The sequence below is a fragment of the Hypomesus nipponensis genome, chromosome 17, assembly GCF_054491055.1.
Source record: "Hypomesus nipponensis isolate SF chromosome 17, ASM5449105v1, whole genome shotgun sequence".
In the NCBI taxonomy this organism is placed as follows: domain Eukaryota; kingdom Metazoa; phylum Chordata; class Actinopteri; order Osmeriformes; family Osmeridae; genus Hypomesus; species Hypomesus nipponensis.
Window position 1 is genome coordinate 16,625,717 of NC_140377.1, and position 22,080 is coordinate 16,647,796.

At 42.7% G+C, this 22,080-nt stretch overlaps 2 protein-coding genes across 10 annotated transcripts; one reads left to right on the plus strand and one right to left on the minus strand.

Annotated features, from left to right (window-relative positions):
- Nucleotides 1-1,411: 1,411 nt before the first annotated feature.
- On the minus strand, nucleotides 1,412-21,510 carry ypel3 (yippee-like 3). Of its 7 annotated transcripts, none has more exons than XM_084677550.1 (6): nucleotides 21,113-21,510; nucleotides 9,509-9,571; nucleotides 7,811-7,929; nucleotides 7,469-7,512; nucleotides 2,786-2,894; nucleotides 1,412-2,615 (listed from the first exon to the last, which is right to left on the minus strand). In XM_084677550.1, exons 2-6 carry the CDS (start codon nucleotides 9,543-9,545, stop codon nucleotides 2,526-2,528), a joined length of 399 nt encoding a protein of 132 aa, XP_084533676.1. In that variant the 5' UTR covers nucleotides 9,546-9,571; nucleotides 21,113-21,510; the 3' UTR covers nucleotides 1,412-2,525. The 7 variants fall into 7 exon arrangements, with proteins under 7 accessions (XP_084533676.1, XP_084533675.1, XP_084533679.1 ...); XM_084677549.1 differs by lacking the exon at nucleotides 21,113-21,510 and adding an exon at nucleotides 9,659-9,674 and having other exon boundaries at nucleotides 7,469-7,503; XM_084677553.1 differs by lacking the exons at nucleotides 9,509-9,571; nucleotides 21,113-21,510 and adding exons at nucleotides 8,550-8,699; nucleotides 8,840-9,204.
- Nucleotides 16,334-20,381, plus strand: LOC146253731 (uncharacterized). Of its 3 annotated transcripts, none has more exons than XM_084677558.1 (6): nucleotides 16,334-18,445; nucleotides 19,281-19,331; nucleotides 19,443-19,513; nucleotides 19,781-19,881; nucleotides 19,975-20,077; nucleotides 20,277-20,381. In XM_084677558.1, exons 1-5 carry the CDS (start codon nucleotides 18,413-18,415, stop codon nucleotides 20,034-20,036), a joined length of 318 nt encoding a protein of 105 aa, XP_084533684.1. In that variant the 5' UTR covers nucleotides 16,334-18,412; the 3' UTR covers nucleotides 20,037-20,077; nucleotides 20,277-20,381. The 3 variants fall into 3 exon arrangements, 2 of the variants coding, with proteins under 2 accessions (XP_084533684.1, XP_084533683.1); XM_084677557.1 differs by having other exon boundaries at nucleotides 17,235-18,445; nucleotides 20,268-20,381; XR_014731750.1 differs by lacking the exon at nucleotides 16,334-18,445 and adding an exon at nucleotides 18,499-18,916 and having other exon boundaries at nucleotides 19,451-19,513; nucleotides 20,268-20,381.
- Nucleotides 21,511-22,080: the final 570 nt, after the last annotated feature.

Genomic DNA, 22,080 nt, shown 5'->3' on the forward strand with positions numbered 1-22,080 from the left:
TCAAAGGGGGTTCGCTTTTTTTAAAGGGTGTTCTTAATGAATTATGCAATATGAGTAGGCTAAATGCTTGAAAATATCACTAGAAGGGAAAACGGACCCACCTGCAACCGATGCAAGCACACCCTACAATTTCCCCAGAAATTGTACCCTCTCCTGTTCATTATCATTTTATCCACTGCTGGGGGACATAATTGGGCACCATGTTTTCTCACCAGTAGAAGTACCCTATACAGCACTGCATCACATTTTATCTACTGCAAAGAGGACCCTTTGGAACACTGTCATTAAGGGGCAGCATAAAGGGACTTTCATAACAGCACCCTTTTCCAGGGGAAGGTCACATATTTGTGCACTTCAACACATTTTCTTCTCTGGAAGGGCACACAGAGGGTACTTCCCCACATTTCCTCGCACATAGGGGCAGTATAGAAGGAACTGTTTTACATTTTTCAGCATGAGGTACCTGACATGGACATAACCAGCGCCAGCAGGATCTTGAGTACGAACCATTTCGGCGACGTATGGTGTGTAGGTTAATAATAATATAACTTTTAGGTTTTGCAGTCAGTCCATTTTATAAAAAACGCTTACACCCATTTGGTTGAAATTAGGATAAAACAATAAAATATGAAGCACCACGGACAGATTTTTACAAAGTCATCTGAATTAGTTGGGACACTTCGTAAAAATCTGAAAGCAAGTTATCTAAATCTATTGGAGACCTTCTGCATCAAAATACTATGCCAATTTTCAAAGATTCTACGGGAAAAGCCTAATGTATTAACTAGTGGTGGGCATAGATAACAATTTTTAATCTAGAGTAATCTCACTGTAATCTTGTAATTAATCTAGATTAAAATGGCTCATTTGAATTCCGCCTAAGGCATTCAGAATATGTGTGCTACCCAAATAATGACTAAAAGTTAGTCTTTGAGGACGGGTTTCTCGAGCCAGGTGAGCGAGGAGATTAGTTATCTTGGCTGATAGAACTGTGCTGACGGCCTTGGCTCAAACATAGTAGTTTGACGACGACTCTCCCTGCGCTACATCAGTGCTTGGCCCGGCATCTTCCGCATTAGCTAAGGGATGCTTTGCGTTTAGGTGGTATTTGAGACTGGAAGAACTTGTACAGTAAACAAATTCTGCATCTCACAAGGTGCAAACAAGCTCAAAATTGTTTTAGTTCACTTAAATGTTAACAAGATACTGATTAAATGTAAATCCTGAATCCCTTCTGGAGTGCAAGTTCACCCACTGAACATGTTCCCAAATACCAATCAAGTTATTGGTCAAAGTAATGTCACTAAGAATCTATGTGAGTCACATTTGGATACAAACATGTCATACTCTGTACCAGAAATTAGTACATTTGTAAAATCTGGAATACATTTGCCACACACTTTAATGTACGTTTTCATGTTAAAATAGTACACTTTAATGAAAAAAGCTTACATAAAGTCATCATCATCTGCTACACAGTATTGATATTTTCCATCAACTTGATATTACACAATGCTCTAACATGATCCAATAAATGTTTCTGTACATGCTGTTCAATGTTAGGCTATAGAATTGATTTCCAAAGCAAAGAAAATAGAAAAAGGAAAGAAAATCTCAATAACATATTGATTATAACTATCACGCTAATGATAATAGTATAATAATGTTTTCATACACATACACTCAGTAAGCTCACAAATGTGCACTCTCACATATGGTAAAACATATACCCACAGGCAGCATTCACAGAATACACCCAGACATGCATGGTTATCACATACTTGCAGACTTGAATTGCAGGCTTTTATCTTTACAACTAACTAACCATTTTGAGGATTATGACCAACATTATTTCTTACATTGTAAAGTGACACACATTCATACATATTGCACTTAATACACCATTTAAAATGAACTTGCATTCGATGTATGGATGAAACGCCTAAGACACGCTGCCATCTTCCCCTAAAACCTAAAAAGGCCTACCTGATTAAAAGTTTAAAAAAATAATGTTTTTGTTTTTACCCTGGGGGACAACACTTAATGCATATCCTTTTGTAAGAAATCGACTAAAATCCCTCACAAACTATAGCTAAAGCGAGTACTATTTAGTGAGGCTGCTAGAAAAAGCTACACAACAGTCTCTCACCCTTCACCTGTGTATACATGCTCTTCCTTTCTCTCTTGGTCATTCACACACACACAACAACAAAAAAATGTTCTTGTACACTCTATTCCTAACACAGGAATATTATACGGTGCTCTAATAATAGTGGGGGGGATTTGTTTTTGTTTTTTTTTATTTATAAATGTGTGTGTATGTATATGAGCTATATTTAAAATACACGCATCATGCTATTCTTGGCAAAGCTGTATGAAGTGGCAGGGCAGCACGCTGGTGGTGCTTACGTGAGGTGAAAAGGTTACAGTTAAACCCCTTTCGGCGAGGTGGTTGAGAAGGGAGGAGTTGGGGGGTGACAGGAGAGCAGAGGGTGCACGAAAACAGGATCCACCCCCCTCCCTTCTCAATCCCACCCATTGTCCTTGATCATGTGGGACAGCTCAATTATGAACTTTCCCTCCTTGTATTTCTGACTGAGCTCAAATGCCTGCTCCTGCAAAGGGACAATAAGAAAATGATGGAGAGTGTGTGAAGGCATGTTGTGTTTAAAAGCCAATACTTTAAGGTTAAACATTAACAAATGCTTTCGTGACCTTTATTATTGTGAAATATGCAGTCTAATGGACAATAACAGTGTAAAAAAGTATGTGTGGTCAGGCATACGTATTTCCAGCCAAGGGTGGTGTGGCAGTTCTCGCAATAGATGTCTGCCACCGCATGGAGCCCTGTGAGCAGCAGCCTCTCCTCGGCAGGGCCACAGCCCACGTTCACCCTGAAAAAACAACAACATAGGCATAGGCTCATGTTTTATCTAGTCAGAGAAATTAACTTTGCCCCACACATCCCAGAAACAGATCACTGATATACTAAATCAGGGCTCCAGACTGCGACCAAATGGTCGCATTTTGCGCCCAGTTTTTGAGACAATGAAAGCATTTTTTACAAGCACTTGCGCATGTGCGACCTACAAATTTGGAATTTATTGGGTGCACAATGTCAACATTCGTTAGCAACGACACATAGATACGACGTTCTAGTAAGACAGCGCAGCGTGCCCTCAGCATTAGTACCGTAGCTAAAAGTCTAGAAAAGTTTAGGCTATTTTTCGCTAGGTTCCTACGAACATCATGTCTTAATCTGCCAGACAAGTGGGTTCCCCTTCGTTCTTTTGGTGAGCAGTTTCAGGAGCCCTACTTGCCCGGCTTCATGGAGCCGAGCAGCTAAATACTTATTTAGCACTAGCGTTGCTAGAGCTACTATATCCCTGCCTGTGTTTGAGTTGTTGCGCTGTTATACTCAGCAAGTATCGTGTTGTTGTGTCAGAGGACTGATCGAAAAGTGCATCATACATTTAAGTCATTTAGCTAAGACTTGCATGTACAGTACATAATGTCACATTAAATATTGTTCTTAAACTCAAGCTTATATGGTGAGTCGCAGTCAGTTGTAAAAATGACAGTAAAAAAACTGACCCATCTGCATCCGACGCAGGCACACCACACAATTTCACCAGAAATTGTACTAGGGGCAATTCTAGGATCAGACCTTTGAGTGCTCAGCCCCCAATGAGAATGTGACATGAATACAGTGCCTTGCAAAAGTGCTAAACTTAAACCCCTTTGCTAATATAAATCCCTAATTTCACTGGATAACAATTAATACATTTATGTATTATTATGCAAAATATTGAATGAATTAAAAAACTAAGGATATCCCTTTCTTCATGAAGTACCAGCATCAAATGATAATAAACAATATATTAAAAACATTATTTATAGGGGTGCTGAGATAAAATTTAGGGGTGCTTGAGCACTCCTAAAAAGGGTCTAAAATTGCCACTGAATTGTACCCTCTCTAGTTACATTAATAAATGCATTGCAGGTCAATTTAAGGTGTGCCCCTAAATTTTCCTCTTGCGCTCATAACATTTTCAGTCAGGGGCTACTGTGCTCCTAGTAAAAAAAGTTAGACTGGAGCCCTGTACTCAAATCAAATGTATTTGTATAGCCCTTTTTACACGCAAGCATGTCACAGAGGACTTCACATACGCCCATAGAACTGCCCCTCAACCAACCTAAACCCTCAAGGAAGACAAGGAAAAACTCCCAGAAAAACTCCCAACGGGAGAAAAAAATTGAAGAAACCTGTACTAAATCGATAGGGGTGGGGGGGCAAATCGATTTGAATTTGAATCGCAAAAAGATTCAGTCTTCTAGCAATTCATATCGATTCACAATTATTTTTTTCACAATTACTAAGTTTACTAAACTGCAAGAAAAACAATAAATGTCAAGGTTTTGATGCAGTGGCAGGGCTCCAGACTGTGACCAAATGGGTTCCCCTTCGTTCTTTTGGTGAGCAGTTTCACGAGCCCTTCTTACCTGGCGTCATGGAGCCGAGCAGCTCAATACTTAATTAGCACTAGTGTTGCTACTGTATCCCTGCCTGTGTTTGAGCTGTTATACTCAACAAGTATCGCATCGTGGTGTTGGAGGACTGATCGAAAAGCGCATCATACATTTAAGTCATTTAGCTAAGACTTACAAGTACAGTACGTAATGTCACATAAAATAATATATTTAAACTCAGGCTTATGTGGTGCATCACTGTATCAGTTGTAAAAATGTCAGTAAAAAAACAGACCCATCTGCAAACGACACAAGCACACACCACCATTTCCCCAGAAATTCTACCAGGGGCGATTTTAGGATCAGACCTTTAGAGGTGCTCAGCCCCCAATGAGAATGTGACATGAATACAGTGCCTTGCAAAAGTGCTAAACCCCCTTGATAACATAAATCCCTAATTTCACTGGATAACAATTAATACATTTATATATTATTACACTCCTAAAATTTTCCGTCAGGGGTTACTGTGCTCTTCGTAAAAAAAATGGAGCCCTGAGTGGGATGTTTTTCTTCAATGCTTAAGCGCCTATCACAGTCAAATAGAAACAAGTAACACTAAACAGCAAACTGGAGTCAAATGTAAGCATATATTGAATCGAATTTTGATACAAATCAAATCCATTTTTAAAAACGTTAAAATTGTTTATCGATTTTTAATCGAACCGTGACCCCAACAATCAAATTGTGAGGTACCAAAAGATTTTCACCACTACAAATCAAGCATTCTTAAATGTAACCATAAATATGAGTTGTTTTTGTTTATAGACATGATTTTTGTTTTACTGATGTAAACAATGGCCTAGTCAGGATAAGTAGGGCTCTACGCTAACTTTTTACCAAGGAGTACATGTACTCCTGAAGGAAAAAATGTAGGAACACAAAGAAATTTAGGAGCACATTGAAAATATTACAGTTTTACAAACAATTAATTTGGTATGTTTTTATACTGTGCGTGAGTGTGTATGCATGTACTCAGGGTAGGGTGACCAGAAGCATGACCCTGAAAAGAAGGACACTTGGGTCCAAAAAGGAGGACAAAGGGTCAAAAAGGAGGACAATCCCAAAAAGTTGTTGACGGGGCGGGGGGGGGGGGGGGCAGAGTGCCCAGCAGACCTAGCATTATTCTTGTGTAGTTGCGTATCGTAGGCATGCTTAAAGCCCCTTTCCGCCTACTACTCACATCAATGTCAATGGGACAGAACTCACAGAAGGTATGATATTGATCTTTGCTGCTCTTATGGCATAGTGGAGTTCTGAAGTCCACATTGGTTAGAAGGAGGTCTTTCTTTTTGACAGCGGAAAACTTACGCAAGTGGTAAATTGCGACGGTGGGCAGGAAGGGTCAAAAAGGGCGTCGTTCACCTTTCTCTCTCTCTGACTGGACTGCATCATCACATACAACTCTCCTGTGTTGGCGCATACCGCTTGTAAAATGTTGGACTTATAGTTTTTAAATGGGGGGTAAATAGATTATGGTAGTTTGTCATCTTTAGTCGGCCACTGTGCTTGTAAAAGAAAAAAAATCTGGTTTGCACAAATCTGTTTTTAGGGGCAAATGAGAGTTAAAAATACTCGCACTGTAGAGCCCTGATAAGGACTTGATTAACTTTTTTATACCCTGGAAGAACATAAAGTATATAGTGCATTTAGGATTCAATGCAGTTTTTCCCAGATCAGAAAGAAATTTGTGGCGGGGGGGTAGTTTCATGTCAGACCAGGGGGGGGAGGTGCAAAATAATTCCTTCGTTAATAATTAACTTTATTATATTAAAGGTCAATTGACATGAAAACTTCACTTCAGGTTATTTAACATTAATATGAGTTCCCCTAGCCTGCCTTTGGTCCCCCAGTGGCTAAACATTTGGATAGGTGTAAACCAAGTCCTGGGTATTCTTCTCCACCTCTGAGAAAATGAAAGGTCAAACGCTCGGTTTTGAAAATCCCCTATTGCGATGTCACCTTTCCTCTCTCTGCTTTGACAGAAACTGAGCTACGACCATGCAAGTGTTTTTATTCTTGAGAGACATCATGGCTTGCAAACGAACCAAGCATTACATTTGCTCAGTTTGGATGTACAAAGGAAAACAAAAGTATTTTTACAGTTCCTTCATCCGAGCCTCTGAAGACCCAGTGTCTAAATTTTATTTTCTCCTGAAATGCGCCATACAAAGTTTTGTATGTCTGGCCCAAACATTTCAGCCACGACTGTTTCCTCAACTTGAGCTAATACAAAGTTGCCCTTGCTGAAATAAAATTCTGGATAAGCACTAACTCTCCTTGGTCCAGCTACAAACCTCAGACAAGTAAGTGAACTAACGCTAAATAATTGTGTTGCTTTAAGGTTACCAAGCTTGCTACCCATAGAATGTGGCTGTTACATTAGCTCTGCAGCTAACAGCTGAGTTACTGTCGCCAATGTAAAGGTAGATAGCATCAAGTATGTGTGTGAACACACATGCTGTGACGGTGAGTGTTGTACTCTTCTTTGTTATTTGGATAACCGTTCTGCTGTTGGTGTTATGGCGCGCGCGATATCCTTGTTCTTAGAACTATATGTTCTTAGACTTTTAGCTATGGTACTAATGCTGAAGTCTCCCTGATATAGTTGTCTGTGTTACGTATGTATGCATTGTTGCTAACGTGTGCTGACGTTGTGACTGTGTGTGTGTGTCTGGGCGTGAGTGACAGAGAGACGGAGGGAGAGCAGGGAAAGGAAATGCAGTTGAACAAATTTGCTGCGTGCTTTAGCCTAAATAGTGTAAAAAAAAATGTTTACGAAACGCAATATGTGGTGGCCGGTGTTGATTCTGTGGCGCACCGCCACAAAATAGTCTGTGTGGGAAACACTGCAATGAGGAGTATTGTGATAGCCATCTTGAATGTTAGCCATATGGATGCAGAGGGAGCATAAAGGGAATATACAAGATAAGATACTCACACAGAGTTGAAGAGGTAGGCTCGCCCCTGGCTACCCTGGAAAGACTAGCACAGGACAATTTAAGCAACTAGACCACCAACAAGCTTTTGAACCTCACAACCATGTGTATTAACTAAACTAAAATATATCTTGATGGAAGAGGAGGGATATATGTAAACAAGTAAGAGATGGAGGGACTGTTGGTGCACAACAGACATGGTCATTTAAAACAAGGCAATGATAACTCAGGCAATATCAGTTGGATATAAGGCCATCCCAATCCAAACATGTTGGCTTGAGTGAAATTGTGTCAATGATTTCACTTTAGGATTCGGCTCTACTATCCAATAAAGTCCAGCTCACTTTAGAGATGAGGTCATCGTGGTTGGCCAGATGTGCGCGACAGTGGACGCAGCTGTACCTTCGATGACAGGAGTCTAGGTAAGCCTGGAACGTCTTTGCCTTAGTGAGTTTCACCATGTCTGTGGGGAGAATGAAAAAAATGAGGCATTGCAGATGTAAAGTTTTGAACTGATGTTCGACTTTGTTTTCCATCTGGCACACAGTTTAGGCGAGTAAAGACGTGCCCAGATGAGTCGTTGGACGAAAATGTTGTCAAACTATTATTAACTGGCAGTGGCAAAGAAATAAATTGAACATGCACACGTTGGCAGTGCGAAAAGTGACACTGACACAATTGGGTCTTAACTCAGGTACTAGAAAATTCCTCAGAGATAGTGGGATCGAAGCGGAGGTTATAGTCTACGACAAAATAAAACTACGTAACATCCACGTGAGCTAGAAAAATAGTATGCAAACGATATTGCATTGTGTAGTATGGTGTGTGCCTGCTTGTACATTTGCAACATAGTTGGACATGTTAAATAATGGATTTAACTCGAATGAACAATCAACAACGACCATGTTTGTGGTCAACATCAACTATTTGATGACAACAAACATGGTGTGTAAAAATAACGACAACATAAACATGGTGTGCGCGTACATCACAGTAACATTCAGCAAAAGGATTTTGGCTTGTGACACATTTCTCAGCACAGTCCCTTTCACAACACATTTCAAGTAGGCCTGCAATGTATACCTGATTGATGATATCGTTTGATAACGTTTGCTAGCTCGTTGTATGCAGCTATCAATTTTAAACAACGAGCTAACCACCGTGTCGAGGCTGGTTAGTTTGGCTAGCTGGTACTGGTAGATTACTGTGGCGTTCGGTGTCAAATCCACTTACCTATGGGAACAGATTTTCGATACAATGACCTTTTAATATCGGAGCTATGACCAGCAAGCAACCTTTGGCAGGTCAACTAAGATCCATATGTTAACTGTAACAAAAAACAATAATGTTGAGGTTGGTGGCCATCCACCTACGTAGCAATGATCAGAAGAATCGTGGTTGCACGCAGCTGCAGCAGCAGATTTTCTATGCCTGGTTGTCCTCGCGGGTTTTCTTTCTCTCACACTTGACTTAGAAATTTACTGTAGCCGTTTTACTCAGCATTTAAAATACCTCAAGAGAATGACAAGGAAACACAGATGGATTTAAGGACGAGTTAGCTACGGGAGTAGCCTACTTTGCTAACTAATTTTAGGTTTGTTTATCAGACACCCTAGGAAGTCGGCACAACAAAGGTCTTTCAACCAATAGGAATCCTCAGATCGACAAATAGGATGTAGGTCAGCGAATAAGATCTGTACGTTAATATAAAGTACTGCAAAGTAATGTCTAAACCAGATACGGTGTTCTGTTGATTTGCAGTGACTTGTCAGAGTTTCATACTCTGTAATCGCTGTAATCTAATTCTGTAATCTAATTCGCAAATACGTACGCTATTTTTAGTCTGGAAACTTTCAGTCAATTTGCGCAGACAAATGCGCAGACCCGCGTCTGCCCCTCTGAGGCGGGGGGGGGGGGGGGGGGGGGGGGGGGTGTGCGAGGCCCTGTGTTGTGGAAGGCCTAGTGGGCTATGGGGGGTGACAGTGTAGTGATAGTTGTATATATAGAAACTAACCACTAGGTGTCAGTATTATTATACTTACTGGAAATATGGACAGACAGAGAGTTAGACCATGACATGTGTTGTTGCTGTTCCTGCTCGCAACCTGAAAGTGAATTAAAAGATAAGTTTACTTACAGTTTCTTCATTGAAATAAGAAACATTACATGGTACCAGGACTGGGGTTAATCACCAACATCGACAGTCGTCATGGAAAGTGTTAAACCGCCTGACGCTGTAAACTGGACTGGAAACATTGATCACGAATGGCGTATGTTCAAGCAGAGATTCACGCTGTACTTGCAAGCAGTGGGCTTGGATGGAGCGTCGGATGCACGCAAGATTGCATTGCTTCTCACCGTCGCGGGACCTCAGTCAATCGATGTGTTTAACACACTCGTGTTTGCACAGGCCGAGGACAAAGGCAAATATGACGTGGTGGTGGAAAAGTTTGATGTGCACTCCACACCAAGAAAGAAAGAAGAAGAAAGAAGAAAAGGTTTACTTACAAACAGTTACTTTATTGAAATAAGAAACATTACAACAAGTGCCCTCGCACGCCCGAACAGCAGACAATGTAGACTAGCCCATGTGCCTGTCGTGTCGTCCTTTTTATAATTTGTTCCCAATGGAGGTGATGGCGGCAACGTAGCGACGTAGTACGTGAGGGAACTTATAGCGGCGACCTAGCGTCAACGTTACCTTTGAAAACATTGCATTAGTATGGCAGGCCATTTATTAAGTCAAGTCAATTTTATTGATCTCACTAGGGGAAATTTGGGGGGTGACAAGTGCCCTCGCACACCCGAACAACATACAATGTGTACTAGCTTTGCCCACAATGTGCGTGTCGTCTCAGCCTTTTTATGATTGGTTCCCAATGCGGGGGATGGCGGTGACGTGGCAACGTAGTAGGTGAGGGAACTTTGATAGCGGCGTATGGGGGGTGACAAGTATAGAAGGCTAGTGGGCAAGTATTAAGACGCCCCCGTTCGTCTAAATAAACTTGTGCTATTTGAGACGTGTCTAGCAAACCACACAAAATTAACGCCTGGTTTAGCTCAATCAGCGTCTGGTTTTCCAAAATTAAAGTCTGCTTGCTTGAATCTCTGATGGGAAATTACGACAACATGTAACGTCTAATACCTAAGTAAAGTATTTTGTAAATCGACTTTGTATGGAAGTCTGTGCAATGGACGTATTACGCGTGGTTAACACACGGGTGCGTCTTAATACTTGCCCACTAGGCCTTCCATAGTTTTCAAGCCTACTGGTTTCCCTACACGTGCGCGCGCTGTGTTCCCTTCACATCTGTGGTGGTTGTCTGTCTAGGTCACCAGATTCGTCACACATTCACAAACATATTACTGGAGTTCTTCAAGCTACATTTCATATCCATTGCGGCGATCATGACTGTATACGTGAGCACTACATCCCAACGACGTATAAGGACACTCATTTAAAAAAATATATTTACAGAAAGATCGCAACAACCCGGATTCGATACCTGTTGAGCAAAACGGTACCTTTGCACAGGTCGGTGGCTTATCCTATAGAGCCAACGAACATAAAAAAGTGAAGTCATTTAGAATATTATTCATGACGTCACATCGCGTCTGTGTCCAAGACACCTTTTACTGTGCATGTCCACTGCAGCGACGCGAATCACTTGCCTTCCCACAGTGCACCACCGTCAGATAGATGAATATAGAGTTGTAGTTCTCTATAGTCACTGTTGTAGTTCGTATAGACATTGATATTGTGAATACGTAAACCAATCAAAATACACTTTTGTATACGCACACGTTAAGCAAAAATCACATACACTGGCTAGATGTTGCACGATTTTGTCTACTGCACACAATACCGATATCATTTTTTTCCCAGTAAGATTGTAAATAATTGTATGCATAGGCCTAGCTGGATTTTGATAACCACACCCTGTATTCAGAACCAACAAATTACATTACCTCCCGCTCTTTTATATATTTTTGGAGAGAATGCATTGGTATAAATATAGACACAGTCCAATACTGTATCATTCATCATGAATACCATTTACAAGATTGCTTTCATTGCCCTGCTCTACTGCCGGAGAAGACGCCGCTGACGCTTCTGGGTTCATCCCATTCGCCGTTTGCGGACAAACAACAGAGCTTATCACCGGCTGGTTCAGGAGCTGCAACATGTTTCAGCGGTATTTCAGGCTGAACCGGGCCGAGTTCGATGACCTGCTGACCAGAGTGGGACCCCGGATAGCGAGGCTCAACACCTCGTTCCGCAAGGCGATCAGCCCAGCTGAACGCCTCGCTATGTCTACGGTAAGCTTTAATAGCATTTATAGTCAACAGTTAATATATCAGTGTTCTCGGACATAAATATAGTGTACTTATTTTCTATGCATTATTATCTGTCTTTGTAGATACCTTGCCACGGGGGATTCGTTCATGTCAATCAGGTTCAGCTATTGGGTAGGCTCATGCACTGTGGCACGTATTGTTGGGGCTGTGTCTAAAGCCATTTGGGACTGCCTTGTGGAGGAGTTCATGCCTGTGCCGACCAAGCAGGACTGGAGGGCCATTGCTGCAGGTTTCCTTCAGAGGTGGAACTTCCCAAACTGCCTGGGCTCCATCGATGGCAAGCATGTTGTCATCCAGGCCCCTCACAACTCAGGGTCACTGTTCCACAATTACAAGGGGACATTCTCCATCGTCCTCCTTGCGGTTGTAGACACCGACTGCATGTTCTGGATCATCGATGTCGGTGGCTATGGACGGAACAGTGACGGTGGGACCCTGGGGAACTCTGCGTTTGGTGAGGCCCTGAAAGATGGAACCCTGAACCTCCCAGAGAACACCATCATCCCTGGAGCAGAGCCACGTGGACCACTGCCACATGTCTTCGTGGGTGATGAGGCCTTTCCTCTGCGGAGCAACCTCATGCGTCCCTTCCCTGGGACAAACCTCGTCAGGGAGAAGAGGATGTTTAACTACCCCCTCAGCCGTGCCAGGTTGACAGTCGAGTGTGCATTTGGTATGCTCTCCAGCCACTGGAGAATGTATCGGCATGTCATTGGTGTCAACCCGTCAAAAGCGGAGGCGTGTGTGAAGGCCACCTGCATCCTCCACAACTTCATCCGGAGGTCCAGGAGAGGGGCCACTGGATCTGCAAAAGCCAGTCCTGACCAGGAGTCAGCAGGTCTCCAGGAGGCTCCACGACTGGGCAGCAACAAAGTTCCAGAATGTTCTTTTCATAAAATATGAGCTTAAATCATTCTGCGGTGTTGTTTTTGTTGTGTCCGAGTGGGGGCACGCATTTAAGAGATAAGAAGCGTTGAAGATACCCTTATTGTAACTTTATTATTTATTCGTTTCTTGTTACTGGCTACCCTGGCTCATCAGGAGCGCAAAGTGGAGTGAAGGTCGCGTCAATTAACAGAGGGTGAAAGTAGGGAGCGCAGCCCCTTTGTAATTCCCCCATGACATAGAGGATCATGGGAGCTGTAGTAACAATGAATACACAACATTCCTCCCCGGAAAACTTTAACCTGTTTAACCACAGTGTTCTTCTTTACTAAATTAAAAATTATCTTTTAAATGAACAATAACAGAAATCAATCACATCAGGAAAGACTAATTTCCTAGTTCTCAAACACTATAGTTAATTCCTACATAGAAAGTTAACCGTTCCGGTGCTCGCCGGACTCTCTGTGGTCTGGTGCTTGGTGGTTCATTCACACTTTCATTAATTCTGTCATCAGAAATATATTCTCCTTCCAGTTCAATACTGGGTACAATCTCATACTCTGTGTTGTCATACAAATGTTCAGCAATTTCACCATTTTCTGTATCTCTGCACAACTCAGAAGATTTAGTAGCAATCAAGTGGTCTATGTGTTTCTTACATGTTTGTCCATCCACATTTACAAGGTAATTTACAGGACCTAGTACTTCAATTACCCCAGATTTCCATTTCTCTCTATCCCCTCCCCGGAAATTCTTAACCAGCACTGACTGATTTGGCTGTAAGACTCACATGGTTTGGGGTTTTTCTTACCCTTTCTTGTTTGTCTTGCATCTGCACAGAAAACTTTGGTGTAACTTGTGACAACCTAGTCCTGACATTTCTTCTAAGAAACAGCTCAGAAGGAGTTTTTCCTGTGGCTGATGATGGCGTGTTCCTATAACTAAACAGGAAACTATCAATGCAATGTTGCAAGGTATGGCCATTACCCTTCTGCTTGTCTAGCGACTGTTTAAATGACTGCACCAGCCATTCGGCCAATCCGTTAGAGGCTGGACTGTAAGGTGCGGACTTAATATGTTTAATCCCATTACCTTCCAAGAATGTTTCAAACTCTTTCGAAACTAGCTGTGGACCATTGTCCGAAACAACCACTTGGGGAAGGCCATAAGCTGCAAATAGACCCCTCATAGCTTCAACCGTAGCAGTAGCTGTGGTATTACTCATTAATTTGACCTCTGGCCAGCGTGAATAAGCATCATTGACTAGCAAGAACTGATGTTTTCCCTTTTCTGCAAAATCAATGTGTATACACTCCCATGGCTGCTATGGCCATTTCCAAGGGTGCACTGGTGCCTTGTTAGGTGCATGTCTGTTTTGTTGACAGATCAGACAACTTTTTACAATTTTTACAATTTCTGCATCTAGGCTGGGCCACCAAAAATGGCTCCTGGCTAATGCCTTTGTCCTAACAATGCCCAAGTGGTCTTCATGTAGTTCCTTTAACATCTGGTGTCTTAATGTGGTAGGTATTATTACTCTTAACCCCCATAGAACACAGTCTGCTTCTACACTAAGTTCCTCACGTCTGTTCCAGTATGGTTTCAATTCATCATCAAACATATGTTTAGGCCAACCACTCTGTGTTAAATGTCTCACTCTGGTAAGTAACTTGTCTTTATCTGTCTCTTTCATAATCTCTTTGCCGGACACAGGAATTGACTCTAACCATGACACTCTGAATTCAGGGTTGCTTAGTGGTGCCTCTTTCTGTAATGGTAATCTTGATAACCCATCTGCATTGGCATGTTCTAAGGATGCTTTGTAGACTATGTCATACTGATAAGCTGCCAATAATAGAGCCCATCTCTGAAGACGTGCAGCAGCTAATGCTGGCACTCCTGTGGTTGGTCCCAGAATCTTAACAAGTGGCTTATGGTCGGTGACCAACAGAAATTTCCGTCCATATAAGTAATCTCTAAATTTCTGAACACCAAATATGATGCCTAAAGCCTCCTTCTCGATTTGTGAGTAATTGATCTCTGTTTTGCTCAAGGTACGTGAGGCATAAGCTACGGGCCTTTCACTACCATCGGGCATCTTGTGTGCTATCACTGCCCCTAATCCATATGCACTAGCATCACAGGCCAACAATATTGGTAATTCAGGATCAAAATGTGTCAGAACAACTGAAGATGACAAGTGTGCTTTTGCCTTCTGAAAGGCTGCTTGACAACTAGTGGACCAGTTCCATGGGCTATCCTTCTGGAGCAAACTGTCATTGGTTTTATGAGGGTGGACAGGTTCTCAATGAATTTCCCATAGTATGTCAACAACGCTAAGAAAGCACGAAGTTCAGTAACATTCTTTGGAACTGGAGCATTGGCTATTGCTTCCACTTTCTCTTGGATAGGGTGTAACCCTTCTCTGTCAATTTTGTGCCCCAAGTATGTTACACTCGATTGGCAGAAGCTGCATTTGTCACGGTTTACCTTTAACACCTGTTCCACATTTTCCCAATGTTCACTTTCAGAGTTCCCTATTATCAAAATGTCCTCTAAGTAGCAGACAACACTTGAAGGCCTTGAAGTATCTGATCCATAATACGCTGAAATATGGCTGGTGAACTGGCGATGCCATAGGGTAACCTATTCATCTGATACAGCCCTTTTAGTGTGTTGATAGTCAAATACTGCTTAGATTCACCATCTAGCTCTACCTGCTGGTAAGCCTGCGTAAGATTTAGCTTAGTGAAGTATTTTCCACCAGCTAACTTGGCAAACAGATCTTGTGTTTTAGGCAGAAGGTATTTGTCCACGTCTAACCAGGGATTTATGGTTACCATGTAGTCACCACAAATTCTGACCTCACCATTAGTTTTTGGAATACACACAATTGGAGTAGCCCATTTTCTATATACTACCGGACTACAGACTCCTTTCTCTAGTAGTTTGTTTAACTGCTTGTCAACAGCTGCACTCAAAGCATACGGTACTGATCTAGCCTTACAGAATTTCAGCTTAGCATTCTCCATGACTCGCAGTTTTGCTTTAACCCCTGAGATAACACCTCGATCAGCATTGAACACTTGAGAGTATTTCTCATGTAATTCTGTCAGTGGATCTGCTACTGGTACATGGTTCACTCTTGACCAGTCCAAGTGTAAGTGCTGAATCCAATTCCTACCCATTAGAGTTGGACCACTTCCCTTTGACACTAACAAAGTTAGCCTTTCTGTCTGATTTCTACATTGTGCTGTCACTTGGAATTCACCCAGTAACACTATTGGCTCTGAAGAGTATGTTTTCAGACTAACATCACATGGTTGCAGCTTACACTTATTAAACCTTCGCTTGTACAACTTCTCTGAAATTATGCTCATGGCTGCACCTGTGTCTACTTCCATTTTTATCTGGACACCATTACATCTTATCATTACCATGTATGGCTTCACATACTCACTGTCACCTTTAACTGAAAACAGTCCAAAGTCCTTTTTGACCCCTGGTGCTTCCATGTTAGCACAGTTCTCAGTCTCTGGATGATGTCCTCGCACATCCAGGTTGTGTGTAGCTCCACCATTCGGAGATGCAGATCGATGCCTCAGCTGTGTGGTACCTGGTCCGGTGCTTTCCTCGCGACATAACGGGTCCCTCGCTCGGCTGTGGTGGTTTTCGCAGCGGCACGCTGTTTGCTAAAGGAGTTGCCTTGGCCGTAGGTCTCTCTCTACGATGCGTTCCTACAGGCCCGTTCCAGGTGTCCCTTCTTATTGCAGGCCCTGCACCGGAAATCCTTGTACTTGCAGTTGGCAGCAGAGTGTCCTTCTCGTTGGCATCGGTAGCAGGTGTCTCCGTTGACACTCGGTGTTTGCTTCCTCTCACTCTTTTCGCGCGCGTGAGGTTTCCATTTGCTGCTACTCACGCTGTCTGTTCTCAGCGGTGTGTGCTGGAACGTTTTTAAACTGCTCATTGTTGACTCAAAATTGTTCACAATGTCCTTCACTTTTGTCCAAGTTAACTTTTCTCCATAAGCAGCACTCAACAACTTAGTTCTCAGCTCCTTACTGCTGATTCCATAAACTAGTTGATCACGCAACTGCGTCAAATTCACAAGTGGCGGCAAGTCCTTTTAGTGCAGCAATATATTCTGACAAAGACTCTCCATTTCCCAGCTAACACATGACGTTGCGGCAACGTTGCCAGTAGGTGCTCAGTTGGTAACCCGCGACGTTACCTTCTGGCAACGTCGTGGCAACGTTGTGGCAACGTTATAAAGGGAATGTTGCCAGTTGGTCCCATGGACAACGTTGCTACGACGTCGTACCTTGGTCGGCTGGTTACGTTATTTTTAGACCTGTGGGCAACGTTGCCGCGACGTCGTCCCTTGGTCGGCTGGTAACGTCATTTTTAGGTCCGTGGGCAACGTTGCCGCGACGTCGTCCCTTGGTCGGCTAGTAACGTCATTTTTAGGTCCGTGGGCAACGTTGCCGCGACGTCATACCTTGGTCGGCTGGTTACGTTATTTTTAGGTCCGTGGGCAACGTTGCCGCAACGTCATACCTAGGTCGGCTGGTAACGTCATTTTGAGGTCCGTGGGCAACGTTGTCGCGACGTCGTCCCTTGGTCGGCTGGTAACGTCATTTTTAGGTCCGTGGGCAACGTTGCCGCGACGTTGTACCTTGGTCGGCTGGTTACGTTATTTTTTGGTCCCATGGACAACGTTGCGGCAACGTCCTACCTTGGTCGGCTGGTAACGTCATTTTTAGGTCCGTGGGCAACGTTGCCGCAACGTCATACCTAGGTCGGCTGGTAACGTCATTTTGAGGTCCGTGGGCAACGTTGTCGCGACGTCGTCCCTTGGTCGGCTGGTAACGTCATTTTTAGGTCCGTGGGCAACGTTGCCGCGACGTTGTACCTTGGTCGGCTGGTTACGTTATTTTTTGGTCCCATGGACAACGTTGCGGCAACGTCCTACCTTGGTCGGCTGGTAACGTCATTTTTAGGTCCGTGGGCAACGTTGCCGCGACATTGTACCTTGGTCGGTTGGGTACATTCATTTTGGTACTATGGGTTAAGTTGCTCTTTGGTCGCAGGACAACGGATCTCGAGTGCAGTGGTTTATCATGGAGAGATCACACTGGATTGCTCTCAGACACTTTTGTAATTTAGCCATAGTCTACATGAATTTCAATCACACAATATTAAATGTAGCACCCAGCACGTATAAATGTAGACAATGTATGTAATTCATGTGCAGCTCAGCCCCAGCATGGTCATCAATTTTCTCATATGCAGGAACATAGCTTTAATAAATAAAAGACTGAATTTTGAATATAATTCTTATATTCTTAGCCTTAGGCCTATATTAAAATATAAGTATTTCATTCTATACATGTACAAAAGCAATCAATGTGTGATGTGTAACATGATTAAGCAAACATTCTTTGTCCAGCACACCAAAGCTGTATGACACACAATGCAAATCTGAGCTGCAATAATTTTGTAATACAAAATTGTTAAATGTGACCAAAAGGCAAGCGATTCTCAAGTTGTATTTCCAAAGACATGAGTCATCACAGAATATTACAATTCTTCCTTAGCAAACCTAGGTTTGCTCAGTCTTCCCCAGAGCAACAACTTTGCGCATGCCCATTTCAACGCATCTCTGAAACTGGGATTTCAGAGAAGAGTTTGCAACTGAACGCATGGATTTCAACTGGAAATTAGCTACTTCAAAGGTGAGTTTCTTTACAGAAATAGATTTAAATATATAAACATATTTTCTGAAATCGGATGGAGGATGCTATTACGTATAGGTTTGAAATTTAGGCTATTAAGCCTGGTTATTTGTTTCAGATTAACATTGTTTACGTTAGGATTTCGCTAGCTACTAGCTAGTAGTACAGCTAGTATAATGTACTGTAGAGTTATGCTAAACCCTCCAGAAAGTTAAATACTGAAAATACAAAGTTTAGCGTCTCACAAATCACCCACAAAAGAATCAGTAAATATAAACGTTCAGAACTAGAAAAAAACTTGTCCGAAAATAGTTTATTTAGCCCTGGAAGACTGGAGCTAGCGCGTGGCTGATCACGTTTTGATCAGTCGGCACAGCAATGGCGTCTATAAAAGTATCATGTCACTAATTCTTCCAATTTGTACATGCCATCTGTTTTTGGATACGTTTATTCGTTTTGACCTTAAGATGCGTGAGTTTTTCCGACGCTTCCATGAGTGAGTTTTTCCCAAAACGGCAGCTAGGTAGCATTAGCTGTTATTAGCTTCCGTATAGCAACCTGGCATAATACTCGTAGCAATGCTCCAACCTGCTAGTGTTACTTGTTAGCCTACTAATTGTAAATTTTGAAGCCATACTATAGGCTATAGTATAGCATTTGTCACATTGTTGGAAAATAGTAGGTTGTAATGTTCAGAATCACACATGTGCGACGCTACGCTGTGTGGGGCCCTGCTTTCGAACAATCACACATGTGCGATGCTGATCCTTTTATATTTATATCAAAATGCTAATACTATGTACTTAAACTACATTCCACTTTCATTTCTGTACAGAGTATCCTACCACCGTCACACGGCCTAGCCCTGTGTCCCTGGGAAATTATGGTAAAGTAATGAATGACCGTTTTTATCAGTGACAATAATTGTATGAACCATGGCAACCTTAAAGGCTATGTTTTGAAGCAAAAGCATGACTTAAAACTTTTGCATCACCAGACTCCTAGGTGTCAACTCTGGTCTGGTAGAGGAGAACCCATATGGGGTCCAGGAAAACAGCTGGCAGCCAGGCAAGTGCAAATATAAGACACTCAAAGCTTCTCAATAGCATTGCCAACTCATTGTAAGGCATACTTAAGTTGTTCTGATCGTGGCAGGGGGATACATATTTGTCAAAACAACAAATGTTGTCTTACAAATGCTTTGTATACAGCCATTCAAGGTAACATGTGTTATTTACATCAATGTTACAGCTAATCTAGAAGAACCACAGTGTATGCCAATCATGTTAACTCTTGTAAACTTGTTTTACTTGTCTTTACTGACACACATTACAGGTTATGTTCCAGAAGATGGAGACATTGGAGGAGAACCAGCGAGAGGCTCTCCTATTCAGACCTTGAGGAGCGCCTTAAGGTGCTGGAGTTCCGAAAGAGTGGTAGGTGTTATGAGATGTTGTGAACTATGGCTTACACGTAGTGTTCAACGTTCAAATTGGTGCTAACAATAAGTTCATGACTTCTAATTGCAGATTATGTGATGAAGTGGAAGACAGGACTAGGAGAGAAGGCTGTGGAGCTCCTCACAGCGTAGACACTCAAACACGCCCCGGCAGCCCATTCAAAACAAGCCAGGTGAATGAATGATGATGGCAGCTTCCCAATCCAACCTTTCACATGGCTATGTGACCAAAAACTAGAATCCTATATTTTTTTGATGATGTATATTATTCTAGATGTGATTTTTTTTAATGACTTGTATAGCCCCTTTCGTACGTGCAATTATGTTGATAGGACACTAACTTATTTTGTGCTTCATTGTCAGGGCCAACAGACAGGACCTGTAGCGGGGACTGGCAGAAGATGTTCATTCACTGTTTCATTCACTGTATTCACTGGCACTTTGTTTGAAATAAAATGACTGAATGTTACATGGAAATGCTGCCTTGTTTATGATTAGCTTGAGTTAGGCAACACACCACACAAACATAGTCCTCCTGAAGTTGGCTATGTAGCCTATTATACAAGAACAAGTAGCATTTGGGGCAAAAGAGGTCTGCATATGAACCGCCCCAATATACGCAAAAGAACTGAGAAATATAGGTTACTAATTAACGTCGCAGTTACGGACTGGCAACGTCGGAAAATTACGTTGGTAGGAGGTTGCGGTTCCGGACTGGCAACGTCGGAAAATAACGTTGCTAGGAGGTCGCGGTTACGGACTGGCAACGTCACAAAACAACGTTGCAAGGAGGTCGCGGTTACCGACTGGCAACGTCGGAAAATAACGTTCCGACGACGTCGCGGTTCCGGACTGGCAACGTCGGAAAATAACGTTGCCACGACGTTGCGGTTACGGACTGGCAACGTCACAAGATGACGTTGCGGCAACCTACTGGCGCCCCACAGATGCACGGTCCCGCAACGTCGCCAAAGACGTTGCGGCAACGTATGTTGGTCAACGAGTGACGTTGCGGCAACGTAAGGGCAACGTAACTGTGTTAGCTGGGTTGGTTGCTTTCGTGCACGGAAAGTATAACGCTCACTTAACACGTTCTTCTTTGGTACATTAAATTCCCTTGGAGCTTTTACAATGTCATCATATGTAGCTTCAGACGGCTTATTCAGAGCTAGCAAGTCTCTCAGTAATGAGAAAGTATTTGCACCTACCACAGATAAGAAAACGGCCCTTCGTTTTTCTTGTTCTATTCCGTTGGCTTCCACAAATTGTGCAAAACGTTGCTCATACGTTTCAAAACTTTTGCTGCTCTCGTCGAAGCACAAGCCCGTCTCACTGCTAAAGACAGCCATCTCTGGTTCACTTGCTTGCTAGTTGCTAGTTTCTTTTGTCGACGTTAGCTAGCGTTAGCATCTTCGTTTGCTTCCAAACTCAATTGTGGTTAAGAAATCCCATCCTCGTTGCCAATTTGTTGTGTCCGAGTGGGGGCACGCATTTAAGAAATAAGAAGCGTTGAAGATACCCTTATTGTAACTTTATTATTTATTTGTTTCTTGTTACTGGCTACCATGGCTCATCAGGAGTGCAAGGTGGAGTGAAGGTCGCGTCAATTAACAGAGGGTGAAAGTAGGGAGCGCAGCCCGTTTATAGTTCCCCCATGACATAGAGGATCATGGGAGCTGTAGTAACAATGAATACACAACAGTTTTTCTTATCATTATTAATTTTCACTACCAACCATTCATTGTAAATAATAGTATCTTAATACCTAACAGCCCAATTCAATAAAAGGAACACAAAGTTTTGTCAGTGACAATTTTTGGTTTATTACACATCACTGTGTGGCCTGCATCTCTGCCTCAAAAAACAAGCAGTGAATATTAAATTTAAATTCTGACCGCTTAGCTGGTGGCCTTTCAGGTGGTCTTTTCAGGGCAGGGAGAAGGCTTTAAAAAAAAAGCTCATCCTTGTCCTCTGCTTGAGGTGGTGGAAGAGGAGCTGCGGCAGGTGTCTGTGTCATCTCCAAAGCACCAAGCATCCTCTCCTCAAATGCCGACAGCCTCTCTTTGCGCACCCTCTTTCGGCCAGAGGATGCTGGGGGCTGGCTGGTGGTTGCTGCTGCTCTGGCCTCACTGGCGGGTTCCTGGCTCGCTGTCTGCCCTATTTCATCCTCACTGAC

Coding starts and splice junctions, on each gene's coding strand:
- ypel3 (XM_084677550.1), bottom strand. CDS start 9,545: ATGTCATGGTCTAACTCTCTGTCTGTCCATATTTCCA. Junction 7,930..9,508: donor TCTGTCTGTCCATATTTCCA/GTAAGTATAATA, acceptor TTCTCCCCACAG/ACATGGTGAAACTCACTAAG. Junction 2,895..7,468: donor GCCTACCTCTTCAACTCTGT/GTGAGTATCTTA, acceptor TTGTTTTTTCAG/GGTGAACGTGGGCTGTGGCC.
- LOC146253731 (XM_084677558.1), top strand. CDS start 18,413: ATGGATTTCAACTGGAAATTAGCTACTTCAAAG. Junction 18,446..19,280: donor GGAAATTAGCTACTTCAAAG/GTGAGTTTCTTT, acceptor ATTTCTGTACAG/AGTATCCTACCACCGTCACA. Junction 19,882..19,974: donor GCTGGAGTTCCGAAAGAGTG/GTAGGTGTTATG, acceptor TTCTAATTGCAG/ATTATGTGATGAAGTGGAAG.